At 41.9% G+C, this 16824-nt stretch overlaps 1 protein-coding gene across 4 annotated transcripts in view; it reads right to left on the bottom strand.

The window, feature by feature from the left end:
* Positions 1 to 16824, bottom strand: part of Rapgef2 (Rap guanine nucleotide exchange factor 2) — a 241677-nt gene that overhangs the window by 98572 nt on the left and 126281 nt on the right. For 3 of the 4 annotated variants that reach the window (XM_045131898.1, XM_045131902.1, XM_045131901.1), the window contains exon 7: positions 15564 to 15581. The exons of the other annotated variant lie outside the window; for it this stretch is intronic. In XM_045131898.1, the coding sequence (XP_044987833.1) occupies positions 15564 to 15581 (18 nt within the window). The remainder of the gene's footprint in view (positions 1 to 15563; positions 15582 to 16824) is intronic. 4 annotated transcript variants of the gene reach the window in all.

Here is a 16824-nt window from a genome sequence, read left to right as displayed (position 1 = left end):
TCCTGAGTGCAGGTGGCTTCTGGTGCCACTCCTAGGAGTGTTAGCTAATGCTAATTACACAAGCTAGATGCAACTGTATCAACATACAATTATGAGATGTAGTTTGTGTTAGGCCAAAGGTGTAAGTGAATAATGGCATACATGATACCATCTGCTTTCAGAGATTCTATTCACTTCCTAGGGAATTTATTTATTTATTTATTTTATGCTGGAGATAGTACTCAATGGTTTGTGGATATTAAGCAAATGATCTAACACTGAGTTACAACCCTAGCCTGGAAATTAATTACCAAATACATTTGTATTTGTAAACAACCTAATGTTTAGAAATAAATATCAAAATGTGTAACTTTACAAAATGGTTCAACAGTGATCATTCTAAAAGACAATGACAGTAACTTTAATCAACAGACTTCACTAGAACAGAAATATGTCTGCCCTCTGCCTTAACCAAATATATTCCAGACAGGAAATGCTTCCAAGTAAACTTGCTTGGAAAATAATTAAAAATAGAGCACATCTCTATCCAGAAAGTATTTTAAATACCACAGGATATTTTTTAATATTTCCTTGAAAAATAACTTAGGCTACCAATATAACTGCATGAGTTTAAGGTGACAACATTGGATTTTCTTATAAATAAAGGAACAAACCAGGGAGCAAGCCATACTTCTAATTTCTTTCTCTCCTTACAGGCCCTGAAGGAGCAAATTGAGAGCTTTAACTATCTATATTAGCCATAATTATTCACATAAATTCAGCTGAACTTTGAAACACTTATGATGATGCTGATATTTTAAAACCAAGTGTGGTGGTTTGATTCAGGTGTCCCCATAAACTTAGCCAGGTTCCCAGCTGATGGAGATTTGGGAATTAACACCCCTGGAGGCAGTGTATTGTTGGGGGTGGGCTTATGGGTGTCATAGCCAGCTTCTCCTTGCCAGTGTTTGGCACACTGTCTTGTTGCTGTTGTCCACCTGATATTGGCCAGGAGGTGGTGTCCACCCTTTGCTCATGCCATCGTTTCCCTTGCCATTGTGGAGTTTCCCCCTCGAGCCTGTAAGCCAAAAGAAACCTGTTTTTTCCCCACAAGCTGATCTTGGTTGGGTGATTTCTACCAGCTATGCAAACCTGACTGCCACACCCAGGATAGTTTGCACAATCAGCCAGCTGCAACTGTTGAGAATTGCGAACAAGTGGATAAACGGTAAAAGGATGGGTCTAGAAAGAAGAAATCATCGATCAGTCAAAGTCCCAGACATAAACAAAAGCTATTGTCCATCAAATGAAATGCTTCATCAAAGCATTACCTCAGAGCAAACATGTAGCAAAACTCATGTGCTTGGTAGGCTATTTTTAATAGAAAACAAATGCTTTCCCCCTAGAACATAAACTAAAATTAAAAACTTGTTGGCTCAATTTTTTAATAAGTAATAATCTAGTGGATTTATGGTATTAAAAACTAAACTTAGCTGGGTTTGGTGGTGCACACCTTTAATCCCAGCACTCAGGAGGCTGAAGTAGGAGGATCACCATGAGTTCGAGGCCACCCTGAGACTACAGAGCCTGGGCTAGAGTGAGACCCTACCTCAGAAAACCAGAAAAAAAAAATTACTATTTATGGTGATAAACTTTTTTTTTTTTTTTTTTTTGAAAGAAGAAGAGAGGAAGGACTAAAACTAAAAACTTCCAGTGGGCTGGTTTTGTTGTTTATTGATACGGTCTGACAACTTATGCGGCCCTGGCTAGCCTGAAACTCACTGCACAGACAAGGATAGCATGGGCGGGGCGGGGCAGGATAGGGGAAGGCAAAGGGAAGGAAAGAGGTCAAACTAAATACCTTAAAGTGTCCTTGAGAAAGCAGTAACAATTACTAATTTAGTGGCCCTTAGAGCTCTGGCATTGAGGTCTTTAGAAATGGAAGAGGAAGCCAGGCATGATGGTGGACAGAGGTAGGAGGACCACCATGAGGTCAAGGCCACCCTGAGACAACAGAGTGAATTCCAGGTCAGCCTGGGCTACAGCTAGATCCTACCTTGAAAAATAAAAATGAAAAAGTAAAAAAGAAATGGAAGTGTGTCTCAAGCACATGGGTTACCTTCCTCGTGTCACAGCTGGCTTATCCCAAGGAAAATAGATGGGCAGCTGCCTGCGTTCTGAGGGAGGCCTAGCCCCATTTCTCAGAGAATTCTAATCTTATTTGGAAAAACGAATTGAATAATGAAAGCACTAGAGCAACTCAAGACTTAGGTATCTGGCAGATTGTTCTTTTTTTGTCTATTTACTTTTTTAATTTTTTGTGGAAGGGTCTGGAGAGTGACTGAAATGAACCTCAGGGTCTCATACATGCAAAGTACATGTAGCACTGAACTACACCCTGGGCTCTGACATCTTATTGAACAAGGTGAGTTTTCTAGGAGAGGGAACAGATGACATTACGCTGCTAGTGAACAATGAAATATAAGCTTTTAAGTAAAGGTATGAATGTTGGAAATTTCCTATCTAACAATCATATACTTGTCAGTTGCCTAGTAATCAAAGCCCTTTCGAGATGAGACCTGTTAGAATATCACTAAGCGCCCTGTGCACAACATTGTAAAGCCATGTGCTTAGTAGGAACACCCATCCAATGGGCACGAAAGACAGAGGAATGAGTCAAAAGTACAAGAAGAGGGAGCAGGCATGGCTTTTGTCTTTACCCTCCTCACTGTGGGGCACAGTAAAATCATATCCATAGTCATTGTATTTTTAAAAACTTAAAGCCCTTTTCCCTTTCCAATGACCTTTCTGTAAGAGGCTAAATTTTCTTCATACATTATACATACTTTAGAGCCTATCACAGCAGACTCAACACCGAGGGGTAGACATGAGACCCCAGCTGACTTCTAACAGGTTAAGAAGTAAATATATTTGCTGGAGTATACAACACTGTTAACTATTCCGATAACATTTTGCTATCATAAAATAGTTATTTATTTCTTAAGATGGGTGGTAAATTTAATACTCTTTCTAACTTGATGCTTCAAATCTTTTGTTTTAAACTTCTAATGGGATAAGTGAGAGTATTGATAACCCGTCTGCAAGCAGAAGCTCCTTAGAGGTCTTACGACCTCGGGGTAGACCAGTCCTGACATGAAAGAACTTAGCAACTGCTATCGCTGGAAAGCAAGCCGTCTCTTTCCCATGAGAGAATGCAGCTACACCTCACGTCCTGGTCATGTGAAGTGTCCACTGCAGAAGGACTCTGACTGACTTCATCCACCAGCAGGAAGGTGAGCTGCTCTCTGGTAAGACTGGAGTTGGTATACACAAAGGATAGGCCTAAGTGTGCCTCAGAAAGAAACTAACAAATTGAAGCGGTTACGTGCTCATTAGTAATGCCAGAGTCAAGGGCACCAAGAGCTTCAAGAAAGGGATCTCAGGCTCTGGTCATCTCCACGAGCTGGAGGCATGCCTCGTTCACGATTTAGCACATGCCCAAACCGTTTAGACCCTTCCTTCCTTTCCCTCAGTACTCCAATACTCTGATGATTCGCACACTTCTTAAGAACTCAGTTTTAAACTTTTTTTCACAGAAAGTCAAAGTGTGCTAATATTAGTGGGAAGGAAATGTTATGCCTTGAGGTTTTAGTTCTATTTATTGCACCCAAATACTTTCTAGACTGTACTGAAACCAAAGTCAATGCTGTCCTCAAAATCCAAACACTTGTCATTCTCCAATTTTCCCATCTGAACCACTCCACGACTAACCCAGACACACCTCACGGATCTGGCCACTCCGCTCTTCTCATCCCTGCCCTAGGCTGGCTTTCAAAAGTCCCACACTTTGAGAGACAAGACTTGAGACTTCAATGAATCTTTATGAAACTATTCCAATGCAAACATATTCAGGTAAGTTGCCCCCAATTATTGACTACAATTGTTTTTCTAAACCCTTGTTTTCTAACCCATTTCTATTATTAACGATCACAAAAGACATAAGGCACATCAGAGAAAAGAATATGTTCAGGAAATCAAAGTTTGCCACAGATATGTTTAGCACTACAACAAAAATGGTAAGACTAAATTTAATTCCACAGGGTTTGTTTATTTATTTGTTTTAAAGGGACAGCCTTTCAACAGGTTAACTGTATGGTAAATTACACCTCAATAAAGCTAAAGTTAAAAAAAAAAATAGTAAGATGGTAGTGATTTGTCCCTTATCAGCCCCCCAAGAAAAAATGTTCACTCCTAAGATATAACTTGATAATGACTAAAAAACTTGAGTGAATAAGGGAAGTCATACATACATATATATATTTCAAGGTAAGGTTTCACTCTAGAGCTCAGGCTGACCTGGAATTCACTATGTAGACTCAGGTTGGCCTTAACTCATGGTGATTCTCCTATCCCTGCTTCCCAAGTGGCTGGGATTAAAGACGTGCGCCACCACACCCAGCTTGACGTGGGGTATTTTTAAATAGATGCTTTTAAACGATGCTTGCATAAGCAATCAAAAGATTTCCTTTTATAAATGAATTAAAACCTGATGTGTACATTCCATTAAATGCTGGAGTTCCATCCAGAGGTCAACAATATCATATGGCCATCATGACTGTTTTAACACTGGACTGAAACCAAAAGAACATTTCTAATTGCCTGCTATTAGATACAGTGAAAACAGACAATTTAAAAGTGACATTCGGTGTAATAACATCAATTCAGCACTGGGAGGGAATGGGTCAGAGAAGCCAAGTAGGTACTCTGGTAGAAGAGAGACAGTTTTTAGTTCAGACTTGGCCCCATAAAGCTTCATGCCAGAGAGAGACATGGGGGAAGGGCGGGTGATCACATGATGAGAACCAGAGCCGCCGAGCCGGCCATAGAAAGGGGTCGTGGCTACAGCTCAAAGCTCAAGTGCAGCCAAATGTCTAACGCATGGGCAGTCCAAGCTAGCTACTTGGGCTCAGGAAAGACAGGACACAGTGGCAGTGTTCTTCCTGACATTCGAATTGCTTGAAATACTGCATGACTTGCCACACAACATCCTTATTACGTCTCATTTCCAAGCACAACCAAAAGATAGGTTCGATTATGACATCAATATAGGCTTTCTTTCAAAGCAGAATGAAAGAACAGTGGATCCCGGCAGACACTGGAGTTCTCTAGCAGAGGTGATGTAATATATAAAAATAGACATCCACCGACAGAAGCTGAAACTTGGGTAAACAGCACACTCACTGTAGGCTAGTCTCAAACGCCTTGCATGAATTTTCAATGCATGCTGTTAATAATGTGAGAGAAATCGGTTTCTGTTTTATTTCCTGATTTGCATTTCAATGTCTATCCATGCTCCAGTGCCACTGCCCAACCCAGGAAAATTAAATCAACATAAATACCTGATTATAACCCCCCCCCCCACCCCAAGCAAGGAGGGTGAGGGCCCTACAACAGCTGTAACAGCTGCATTTTGCCAGCAATGGCAGCCTGCAACCCAGGATTGTTGGCCCACCCACTGACTGTAGACCTTTCCACGGAGTGTTGTGCAGGACCTGAAATGCAGCATGATGGGGAAGCAGAGCGGCTGTTAACCCGCTCGTCACACGCACAAGAAAGGGCGCTCTGCACCCCCACGGGAAGCCACTCCAGTGCAAGTGTAAAGTACTGGGTATGCACAGGACTAAAACTGTGGAACATCCTCCTCCTCCTAGCCTCTCTCCACACATACCTCCCTGTATTCATTTCATTACTTAACTCTGCTTTGTGTTTCTTCTGAACAACCTGCGTCTTCTGGAAGAGTGCTTGTTGCTAAGCATGCATGAGTCCCAGGTCCGACGCCCTGCATTGCATAAATGGGGTACGGTGGCGTACCCCTGTAATCTCACAGTCCATCACTGAGAAGGAGGGGCAAGAGGAAGTCATCCTCGGCCACGAGGGGCTTTGGAGGCCAGTCTCCAGCATGGACAGTAGCAGTGACACTGAATAGCAGTACAGTAATAAACTGCTTCAGACCACCTGCAAGTACCCAAGTGCCGGTGCTCACATGTAGCAAAGGAATCACGCGCTACTGACGAGAAAGCACGACAGGGGAGAGGGGCCGGAAATCAGCCAGTTTAGGCTTTATTTTTATAACATGCTTATTTCTGTTTGCCTCCTCTGAACTCCTTTTACCCCTGACTCCTCCTCCAATGGTCACATTCCACCACCATGTCCGTTACTTAAGCAGGTCCCTGTGGTCAGGTCACCCTCATCACCAAGATATATTGCAGTCAAGAGCCGGAGAGCCCATCAGAATGCGGACTCCATGATCACACCTCTACTTCACTCACTTTAAGGTTCAACTCTCAACATGGCTTCCAAAAACCGCATTTTAGGCTGGAGAAATGCTCAGGGGTTAAGGTGCTTGCTTGCAAAGCCTGGGTTCAATTCTCTACTACTGACATAAAGCCAGATGTACAAACTGGCACATGTGTCTGGAGATCATTTGTAGTGGCAAAAGGCCCTGGCACACCCATTCCCTCTATCTCTTTCCCCTTGAAAATAAATAAAAGATTTTTGTTTGTTTACTTGCTTTTTGTTTTTTTTTTTTTTTGTTTTGTTTTGTTTTTCTAGATAAGGTCTAGCTCTAGCTCATCTAGCTCGGGCTCATCTGGAATTCACTATGTAGTCTCAGGGCTGCCTCAAACTCTTGGCGATTCTCCTACCTCTGCCTCCCGAGTGCTGGGATTAAAGGCGTGTGCCACCATGCCCAGCTTAAATAAAAGTATTTTTAAAAACTGTGTTTTCCCTCAACCACTCTGAACAAATGGAGCTCTTTCATGTAAATATTCCTCCTCAGCCTAAGACATGGTGGTTGTTCAGGAAGTCGTTCCTGATGTTTTCACAAGTACTTTTTGCTGGGAAGTTGCTGAGTGATCGCACTGCAAATCCATCCACCTGATTGCTTCAGGTGCCCGCGTGATGTCCCATGGCGCCTGAGTCACGCAGTGTCGTAACTGCCTGGGCTCCCTCCCGGGAGACTGCAAGGCCATGGCAGCAAACCCTACAGCCTGGCACCAAGCTGAGAAACAGTGGGTACACGACAAAAGGTTTGCCAAGTAAATAAAAATATGTAAATTAAAATACTGATTTCTCCCTGAATGACAAAGGAAACAGAATATGTCTGATTCCTAAAACTCTATCCTTCTGTAATTCATAAAAGGACAGTGAGACCACTTTGGAAGACAGATGTTGTAGGTTCAAATAAATAACTGAATATTTGATGAACTTAAAATTTGTAAGGATAAAAGTATTAGGACAGCAAGGACATCTCACATATACTCAAGTGATTTCTTCTACGCATAAATTCACTTTTTTTAAATTTTTTTATTTTTATTTTTTTAAATTTTTTGTTGTCCATTTTATTTATTTGAAAGTGACAGAGAGAGAGAGAGAGAGAGAGAGAGAGAGAGGCAGACAGAGAGCGAGCAAGAGAGAATGGGCGCGCCAGGGCTTCCAGCCACTGCAAACGTACTCCAGATGCATGTGCCCCCTTGTGCACCTGGCTAACATGGGTCCTGGGGAATTGAACCTCGAACCAGGGTCCTTAGGCTTCACAGGCAAGCGCTTAACCGCTAAGCCACCTCTCCAGCCCATAAATTCACTTTTAAATAGATAAATTATACCCAGGTGAAATGTGATCTTAAGGCATATCAGAAGTCCTTAATATTCTAGGAAATCTACTAGACACAAAAATTTACATATTACTCAAGGCACATTTTCTTACTTTTGAGTAACAATTTCTTTCGTTTTTATTTTTTTCTTTTGAGGTAGTCTCACACTCTGGCCCAGGCTGATCTAGAATTCACTGTGCAGTCTCAGGCTGGCCTCAAACTCACATCAACCCTCCTGCCTCAGCACCATCACTCACCGACTAAGTAGTGACTTCTATTTTAAACTAAGGAGACTTTAAAAAGTTAAATAGTGGGGAACAAAAGCACTATTTTCTGAGTTAAGAATAACTCAAGTAAAAAACAAAACAAAACATTGAAACCATAGAGTAATTGGGGAAATGAGCAAGAGTACTGCTTTCTTGGGGAACTTGATACCAGCACAAGGGTGAAGGAGATAGACACTGAGGATACTCAACTCCTACCAAACCAGAGACACAGAGGCTCTTAAGACCTCATCACTGAAGTAGACCTAAAATGAACCCAACATGGCTCAGGGAAATTCGTAGAACAAGGTGGGGTGGGGGGAGACTGCTACAGCCACAAGTTGAACATTATGCACAGAAGCACTGCCTCTCCCGCATAACTGACGGCCATACCCACAATGCATGACACACATTCCCCCAAAAGGAGAGTCCCTGCAGAGGGGGAGGAGAGGGAGGAGGCTAACAATGGTACCATGGCTGTATACACACTGTATACATAACTTAAAAAATATACTATCAAACCAATGTCCATGATCATAAAAACTAAATGCTGCAACTTTTTCATTTCAGTAACTAAACAACTGTTAAAACTACCCAAGCCTAAGAAGAAAGCTTTAACTGCAGCTAGCTAATTAAGTCTAAATAGCCTAGATGCATCTTTTAAAAAATCATAAATTAACATATGCTTAAGGAAATAGTTATTTACTCTTTAATTTAAACATCTTGTAAATAATACGTGTTTAAACATCTAATTGTGTTCCATAAAAATGTGTAATTGTTCTTTTTAATCTGTAAGTCAAAAATAAGTTTAAAAAGTTAAATATGAAGAAGCTTAAAAAAACCTACTTCAGTGATATATAAAGCACATGCATGGAATGGTAGGATCTTCCACAGCTATTAAAAGCAATGTGGCTGGGTATGAAGGTTCACTCCTATAATCCCACCATTTGGGAGGCTAAGGCAGGAGGATCACTCTGAGTTTGAGACCATCCCTGGGTTAGAAAGAGATCTTGCCTCAAAAATAAACAAAACACAGGGCTACAGAGATAGTTTAGCAGTTAAGGTACTTGCAAGCAAAGCCAAAGGACCCAGGTTCAAATCCCCAGGATCCACAAAGGCCATATGCACAAGGTGGTGCATGAATCTGGAGTCTGTCTGCAGTAGCTGGAGGCCCTAGTGCACCCTTTCTCCCTCCCTTTCTCTCTTTCTGATAAAAAATAAATAAAATATTAAAACTTATTTTAAATTTTAAAACAAAACACATAGAAAAGAAGGATTTGTAGGACATTAACTTACAAAAATAGGACCAGCTGGGCGTGGTGGTGCACTCCTTTAATCCCAGCCCTTGGGAGGCAGAGGTAGGAGTATCAGCATGAGTTCGAGACCATCCTGAGACTACATAGTGAATTCCAGGTCAGCCTGAGCTAGATAGAGTGAGACCCTACCTTGAAAAAAACAAAAAACAAAAAAAATAAAAAAAATTAAAAAAAATGGGACCAATCTCCTATTGACAACAAAAGTCTTGACATTAGATTATATATCACACTAGATTCAACTTATATTAACTTTATATAATTTTCTACATGTAAAACCAAGCTCCTCAAATCTAGTCTACTAATAAAACGAAGCCAATATAGGGGCCAAAGAGTTGGCTCAGTGGTTAAAGGCACTTGCTTGTAAAGCCTGATGGCCCTGAGTTCAATTCCCAATATCCATGTAAAATGTCAGAGGAACAAAATGGTGCATCTGGAGTTCATTTGCAGTAACAGGAGGCCCTGAGGCATCCATATTCATTCTCATTCTCTCTCCCCCCTCCCCTCCTCTCTGTCTGCCTCTTTCTCTCTGTCTCTCTCAAGTAAATAAAAACATTGTTTTAAAGTCAACACACATCGAACACTGCACAGTATATATTCCCCACTGGGAGCAGAACAACTAACAATGTGTGTTTGATATCTTTTTCCATGACCAAAAGGTTGCTATCATCTCAATTTTTTTCCCTGAGATTTTTAAAATATTTTTTATTCATTTACTAGTAAGAAGAGAACAAGGGAGGGAGGGAGGAAGGGAGGGAAGGAAAGAGAAAGAATGTGAATGAATGGGTGCACCAGGGTCTCCAGCTGCTGTAAATAAACTCCAGATGCATGTAACGACTAGAGGACCTGGGTTTTCATAGGTGCTGGGAACGTGAACCTGAGTTGTTAGGCTTTGCAGGCAAGTACCTTAACCACTGAGCCATCTCTCCAGCCCCATCACTGAGATTTTTGTCTTGAACTATATCCAAGTTTGTATAAAGTGGAGACATGTCTTAGGGAGACATGTTATAAGTGGGGTAGTGTCTTTTAGTTTTCCAACCAGCCTGGGGAGGCCAGAAATTTTAGAAATTTCAGTTGGAACATGTAGCCTCCAGAGTGGGAAAGAGACTTTAAGCTTGCTTCAGTCTTCACTCTAATTTCTTTCAGCACAATTTTTGCTCTTTCCTACCTGGGAAGAGGAAAGAGTTATTTTAAAACTTTTTTTTTTTGGGGGGGGGGGGGACAGTGTCTCACTCTAGCCTAGGCTGACCTGGAACTTACTGTGTTCCTAGGCTGGTCTCAAAAGGTATCCTTAAAGGTGTGCACCACCATACACAGCCTTGAAATTTGTGTGTGTGTGTACATGCATGCACACCAGGGTCTCCTGCAAATAAATGCCAGCCAGGTTGTTAATGGAGTGACTAGAGAAATGAATCCAGGCCAGTAGGCTTTGCAAGTTAGTGCCTTTAACTACTAGCCATTTCTCCAGCCCAGAAGAAAGAGCTCATTTTCATTACAATAACCTGGAAAAGGGAAAAAAGCAGAAGAGGTATGTGTCAGCTTTCCACGTGGCTCCAACCAGGTAGTGAGCCTGCCTCTCACTCCCTTTCAGCTCCACTCACTCTTCTCTGCACATTCATCATGGAACTATTGAGAATAATCCACCCATGCAGGCAGAGAAGGCCTGAGGTACAGAAAGGGGGAAATAAGCAAGGCTTTCCTCCTGAAGGTGGACACAGGGTAAACGATGGTAGGTCCGACTCCCAAGTAAGGTTTCTTGGTGTCTAACCTTGGATATTTCAGCATCTGCCAAGAACACCAGGGCCTGTCTCTGGACTCCACTACTTTCAACACTGAAGGCTCATGCCACATCTTATCTTCCTAGTCTCCTTAAACACAGCTCAGATCACACGCAAGGAAATACAAGAAAATGCTAATGAAGTTCAGCTTCAGCCTCTCTCTGGAGCGTCACGGGTGGATTCTCTCACATGAGCCACCACCACCATCAACACGCTTCTGAACGAGACCCTTCAGGGCTTTACACTACTGCAGCACATCCGACTTTAAATAAAGTACCCTAAGGTACACATCATTGTGTAGAGTACACGCCACGTTGTAACCTGGAATTAACACTGTCAACTTTCCATGCCAAGCACATGATCAATGAAAGAGAAAATTTTAAGGCACCATTATATATCCTTGAAATACACTGCAGATAAAAGTTCAAAACCAAGGATGGGGGCAGGAGAGATGGCTCAGCAGTTAAGGCACTTGCCTGCAAAGCCTAAGGACCCAGGTTCAAGTCTCCAGTACCCACATAAACATAAACATGTAAGGTGGCACATTTGTCTGCAGTTCATTTGCAGTGGCGAGAGGCCCTGACATGCCCATTCTCTCTTGCACCCCTTTCTCATAAATAAATATTTAAAAAAAATAGGGGGTGAGAAGATGGCTCAGTAAAGGAACTTGGCTTGCAAAGCCAGCCCACGTTCAATTCCTCAGTACCCACATAAAGCCAGATGCACCAAGTGGTGCTTGTACCTTGAGTCTGTCTGCAGCTCCACGAGGCCTTGGTTCACCCAAACTGTTCTCTAAAGTAAAATAACAATAATGTATTTTTTTTTTTAAAAAAATAAGGGGCTGGAGAGATGGCTCAGCAGTTAAGGGTTATGGTAAGGGTTGGCCAGAGTTCAACTCTGCAGCACCCACATAAAGCCAGACACACAAAGCGGCACGGACACCGGGAATCCATCTGTAGTAGCTAGAGGCCATTTTTTTCTGTTTCTCTTCTCTTTTCTCTCTCTGCTTACAAATAAATAAAATTTAACAAACAAGGCAGGTGTGGTGGCACATGCTTTTAATCCCAGCACTCCGGAGGGAGAGGTAGGAGAATCACCATGAGTTCAAGGCCACCCTAAGACTATATAGTGAATTCCAGGTCAGCCTGGACTAGAGTGAGACCCTACCTCAAAAAGCAAAAAACAAAAAATAAATAAAAACAAAACATTTGCAAACACTAACGTTTCAAAAATATTACTAATTTTGAAATTATGCAATTGCCATATTTGAAAACTATCAAACAATCTTTACCACATCATTTACAAAGTAGCACTTTTCTGAGCAATGCCCGGGTCGTGCACTAATGCTGTGTTTGCACGCATGCTCCACAGCACAACACAGAGGAGCCAGCCACTCCACGGAGGAGCTCACAGAGCTCAGGCTTGCAAGCAAGGTTACCACAGCAGTCACATATATCACTGACAAATTTTCTTAGTGTCACCTTCATTGCTCATGATTTTTCTCCTACATAGGAATACAACCATAAACTGTTAATGGTAACTTAACCAACTCCTCCTGTTGTAGTTACTTTCTAGTGCTGGGACAAAGCACCCAACCAAAAGCAACTACTGGGAAGAAAGGGTTTACTTTGGTTTACAGACTGGAGGAGAAGCTTCATGATGCCAGGGGAAAGGCATGATATGAGCAGAGACTGGATGTCACCTTGGCCCCAGTGGGTGGAACACCACAGTATGAGAGTGAGTCAAGCCCCAGTTAAGGCAAACTGGCTAGATAACATCCTAAAGCTGGCCCCAACAACACACCTCCCTCCAGCAAGACTCCACCTCTCAAACTGCCATCATCAAAATGCAACCCTGCACAGCTGGGAACCAATAATTTCAATGCATGAGTGAGGGTCACCTAATTCAAACCACTACATTCCACCCGAGCCCCATAAACTGATGAGCATTTATGATGTAAAATGCAATGCATTCAGTGCAAATTTAAAAATCCTCAAAGTAGCCAGGCATGGTGGCACACACCTTTCATCACAGCACTTGGGAGACAGGGGTAGGAGGATGGCCATGAGTTCAAGGCCACCCTGAGACTACATAGTGAATTCCAGGTCAGCCTGGGCCACAGTTTAGACCCTACCTTGAAAACCCAGAAAGTCCTCGAAGTTTTTAACCAATCCCAATACTGTTCAAACATCCCCATAGTTCAAGGGTCTCTTAACTGTGAGCTGTAAAGCCAAAAGAACATAACTGCACAGAATAAACACTCACACTGCAGAAGACAGTGCTGTGACATGGAAAGACTGAGCCAACACAAGATCAGAAACAAACTGGGTAAACATCAAATTCTGAGTGCCAAGTCTGACATCGCTAACCAGTGACAAAGTCTCCAGAGTTCCAATTCTTCCTCTATAGATGGGCTGCTTACAGTCTGAGGAAAAGTCTATCCAGAGCCAGCGGCTCTCACTGGTAGGTCTCCCACAGTCCAGGAATCTCCACAACGTTCTTGGGTCTTTCATGCCATAGCTCTATCACCCAGCGGCCATTTCCAAAAAAACAACCACATTGCAAAATCCAATGACCCTTTCTTTCCTACACTTAGTGTACTCTCATAGTACCATGTGGACTACCAACTTGTTAACGCAGGGAGGTAAATAAAGCCAGCTTTAAAGAGTAGGAAAGCTCCTTCGGCACTCAAACCCCCATTCCTCCTGCAATCCCGGTACAGATCAACTGAGCCCATCTCAACAGCTGTAATCTCACAAACAACTGCAGTTGAACTAAGTCATTTATTATCTTTAACTCTACGTTTTCATTTCTTTCTGTGTCATATCCTTCTGCTCACACGAATCTGTTTCTATAAAATGCAACCTTGCCCAAGTTCTCGGGGCACTGCAGACTGTAATAAGCCTCTCACACAAACTGCTTCTATCCTAGTCCAAAGAAAGTTTTTCTTCCTCTCATAAACCAAATATCATAGTCCACAGCTCATACTGCACTTAGATCTTCCAACTCTAACCAGAATGGTCCATCAAGCTCTGCTTACAGTACTGCAAGGCATTTCTTATATCCAAGGTTTCAAATTCTTCCTTATTCCTCCCACAAATCAGTTCCAAAAGGTCAAAAGCCACAGTAAAGTTTCTAACAGCAATGATCCCACTCCTCAATACCAATTTTCTGTTGCAGTTACCTTCACATTGCTGGGACACAGCATCCTACCAAAAGCAGCTGATGGGAGCAAAGCTTTTTTTGGCTTACAGACTCATGGAGAAGCTCCACGATGGCAAGGGAAGGTGTGGCATGAGCTGCAGTCAAACCTCTGCTGCAGCAGGTGGCAAACAGCAACACAAGAGTATGCTGAACTCTTGCAAAGGAAGGCTGGCTCCCTAAGTCTGCCCTCAACAAAACAGCTCCTCCAGCAAGGCTCCACCCCCCAAACTGCTATCAGCTGGGAATCAAGCTCTCAAAACTTGTAAGTTGATGGGAGGCACCTAATTCTAACAACCAAAATCTCCGTAACACTATAAATTTCTTAGTCCAGAATATGATACACAATTTCAAAAGACCAACGCTGAAAACCACAGATTGGTGTGGCATACATTAGCATGAAAGAAGTAAGCAAGGTGCTCTAGGCCTCTCGACTAAGATGCACAAGGGGAGGTGACTCAGTGGTTAGACTCATGTGCTTGCAAATCCTGCTAACCTTGGATGATTCTCAAGCTACCCATGAAAGCCAGACACACAAAGTGGCATTAAGTGTGTGTTTGTATTGGCAAGAAGCCATAGCATGTGTATACACACACACACACACACACACACACACACACACACACACACACAGTCCCCAGAATAAAATAAACATGCAATCTTCTTTTAAAATAAGGGACAAGTAGGAAAATACAAGAGATTTTAAACCATTCTTTCCTTTTAGACTACATTTTTCTCTAATCATAGATTTTCTCAAACTTCCCTTGCACTGGGATTCCTGAACTTGCACATTTTCGTGCATAGCATTTAAAACGTTAAGACTTTGGAATTTCCAAAGAACCTCTCACAAAAAAGCAGCACAACTCTAATTTGTCTTTTTCTCTTTTCTCTGACTGCAAAGTGAGTTAGCAAGTGGTGGAGCTCCACTCGTTCTTAACAATAATCAAGTTGTGTTACAGAGATGGCTCAGCAGTTAAAGGCACTTGTTTTCAAAACCTGATGGCTCTGAGTTCTACTCCTCAGTACCCACACAAAGCCCAATGCACAAAGGAGAACATGCACCAGGAGTTCACTTACACTTGCAGGAACCATATTCTTTGTCTCTTTTTCTCTGCTTCCTTAGCTCTCTCATCTTTTAAGTCACACTTGTATTCTTTCCTTCAGAAAACGTGAGTGATCCATCCCTAGATAGCATACACAAGGTAACCTATGCTACCTGTGACTAAACCGCTGGCACTTCCGAAGTTTGGTTAGTTTCAATCAGGGCAAAACACAACAGGACACCAGCAAAACACATTAGTACTATGAACTCATTAGTCACATGGCAAACTCACAGACAGACAGGTTAGTGTTAAGAAACCACACAGATTACAATACCTGAGGTTTAGTGCATTCCTTTGAGCCAGAATGAAATGAATGGCATGGAAGAGGAAAAGAGGAACATTGTCAGACGTGCTAGGTTACAGCTGCCAAAATGAAGCTCAGTTAGCACCAGGCTAAGGATGACGTTGAGAATGGCTGTATGCACAGGACCCTGCGTTCGTTAGCCATGCACTTGTGCTCACTTTACCTCGTACAGGTCTGTCATGCGACTGACTGTTTCTCATCAGCTGGCCACACTCAGTCCCACCCTACTAGCTAATTGCATTCCAAGATACAGAGTTCTGCTAAGAACAAAACAGTATCACTGAGCACAAATGGAGACTGAAAACTCTCATTTAACTTTTCTTCCATGTCATATCATATATAAAAACAAATTTTGTTATTTTCCTACATGAAAGTTACCTGGCTAGGCTAAGCATATAAGATAAATCATTCAAATATAATTTAAATCTCAAAAGATCCAATATTTTGAATTATGACCATGATATTGGCAAACTTCTCTCACTTAATAATATTTATATCAGTATCACTTACTAGTCAACCAATTAGTAATAAAGCTTTTCATTTTAGTATAAAATATTTTTAGAAGCATCAATTGACCAGGTAATATACTACTAACATCACTAAAAATTAACATAACAATATAAAAATATGCTTGGAAAAGAAAAGGAAGACAAGAGAGTCGTGGAGGGAAGGCTAACGTGGCATTCCGTAAATGATAAGATGGGGAGGGAGACAGAAATAGCCATGAAGTGACTCTCCAACTTGGGTGTGACAAATAAGACCATAAAATTAAGCCATTTGACAATAACACTAAGTATTAGGCAACTCACACTCATGACATTTTAGTTTAGAGCCTAATTTGAGAAAACAATTTCATTTTCAAAGCAGAACAAATATTAACAATACTAGTAGTAGACCAGAAAATATAAACCACATGAAATAATTAACTATTTTAAAACATATGTTCTTCCATGGTGCCAAGTCAGCACTAAAAATATTTGCCCTCTCATTAACAACAGTAACGAAAAGTCTGGGGGCTTTTTATTTGGGGGTCTTTGCTGGGAAGCACTGCCCGGCCTGGAGTTTGCAGTGATCCTCCTGTCTCTGCCCCTCCCCCAGGACCGGACTTACAGGCGTGCACCACCATGTCTGGCTGCATTTATGTTTTTCTTTCATTCTACTCTGATAGCCAGTCTCTTCAATAGATAACAAAACTGTCTTTGTGATGAGCGAAAGCAACCCTTGTCCCAGA

Source organism: Jaculus jaculus, chromosome 12 (genome assembly GCF_020740685.1).
Source record: "Jaculus jaculus isolate mJacJac1 chromosome 12, mJacJac1.mat.Y.cur, whole genome shotgun sequence".
NCBI classification, from domain to species: Eukaryota; Metazoa; Chordata; class Mammalia; order Rodentia; family Dipodidae; genus Jaculus; species Jaculus jaculus.
Note: the sequence above shows the minus strand (reverse complement) of the source record. Positions and strands in the feature narration are given on the sequence as shown.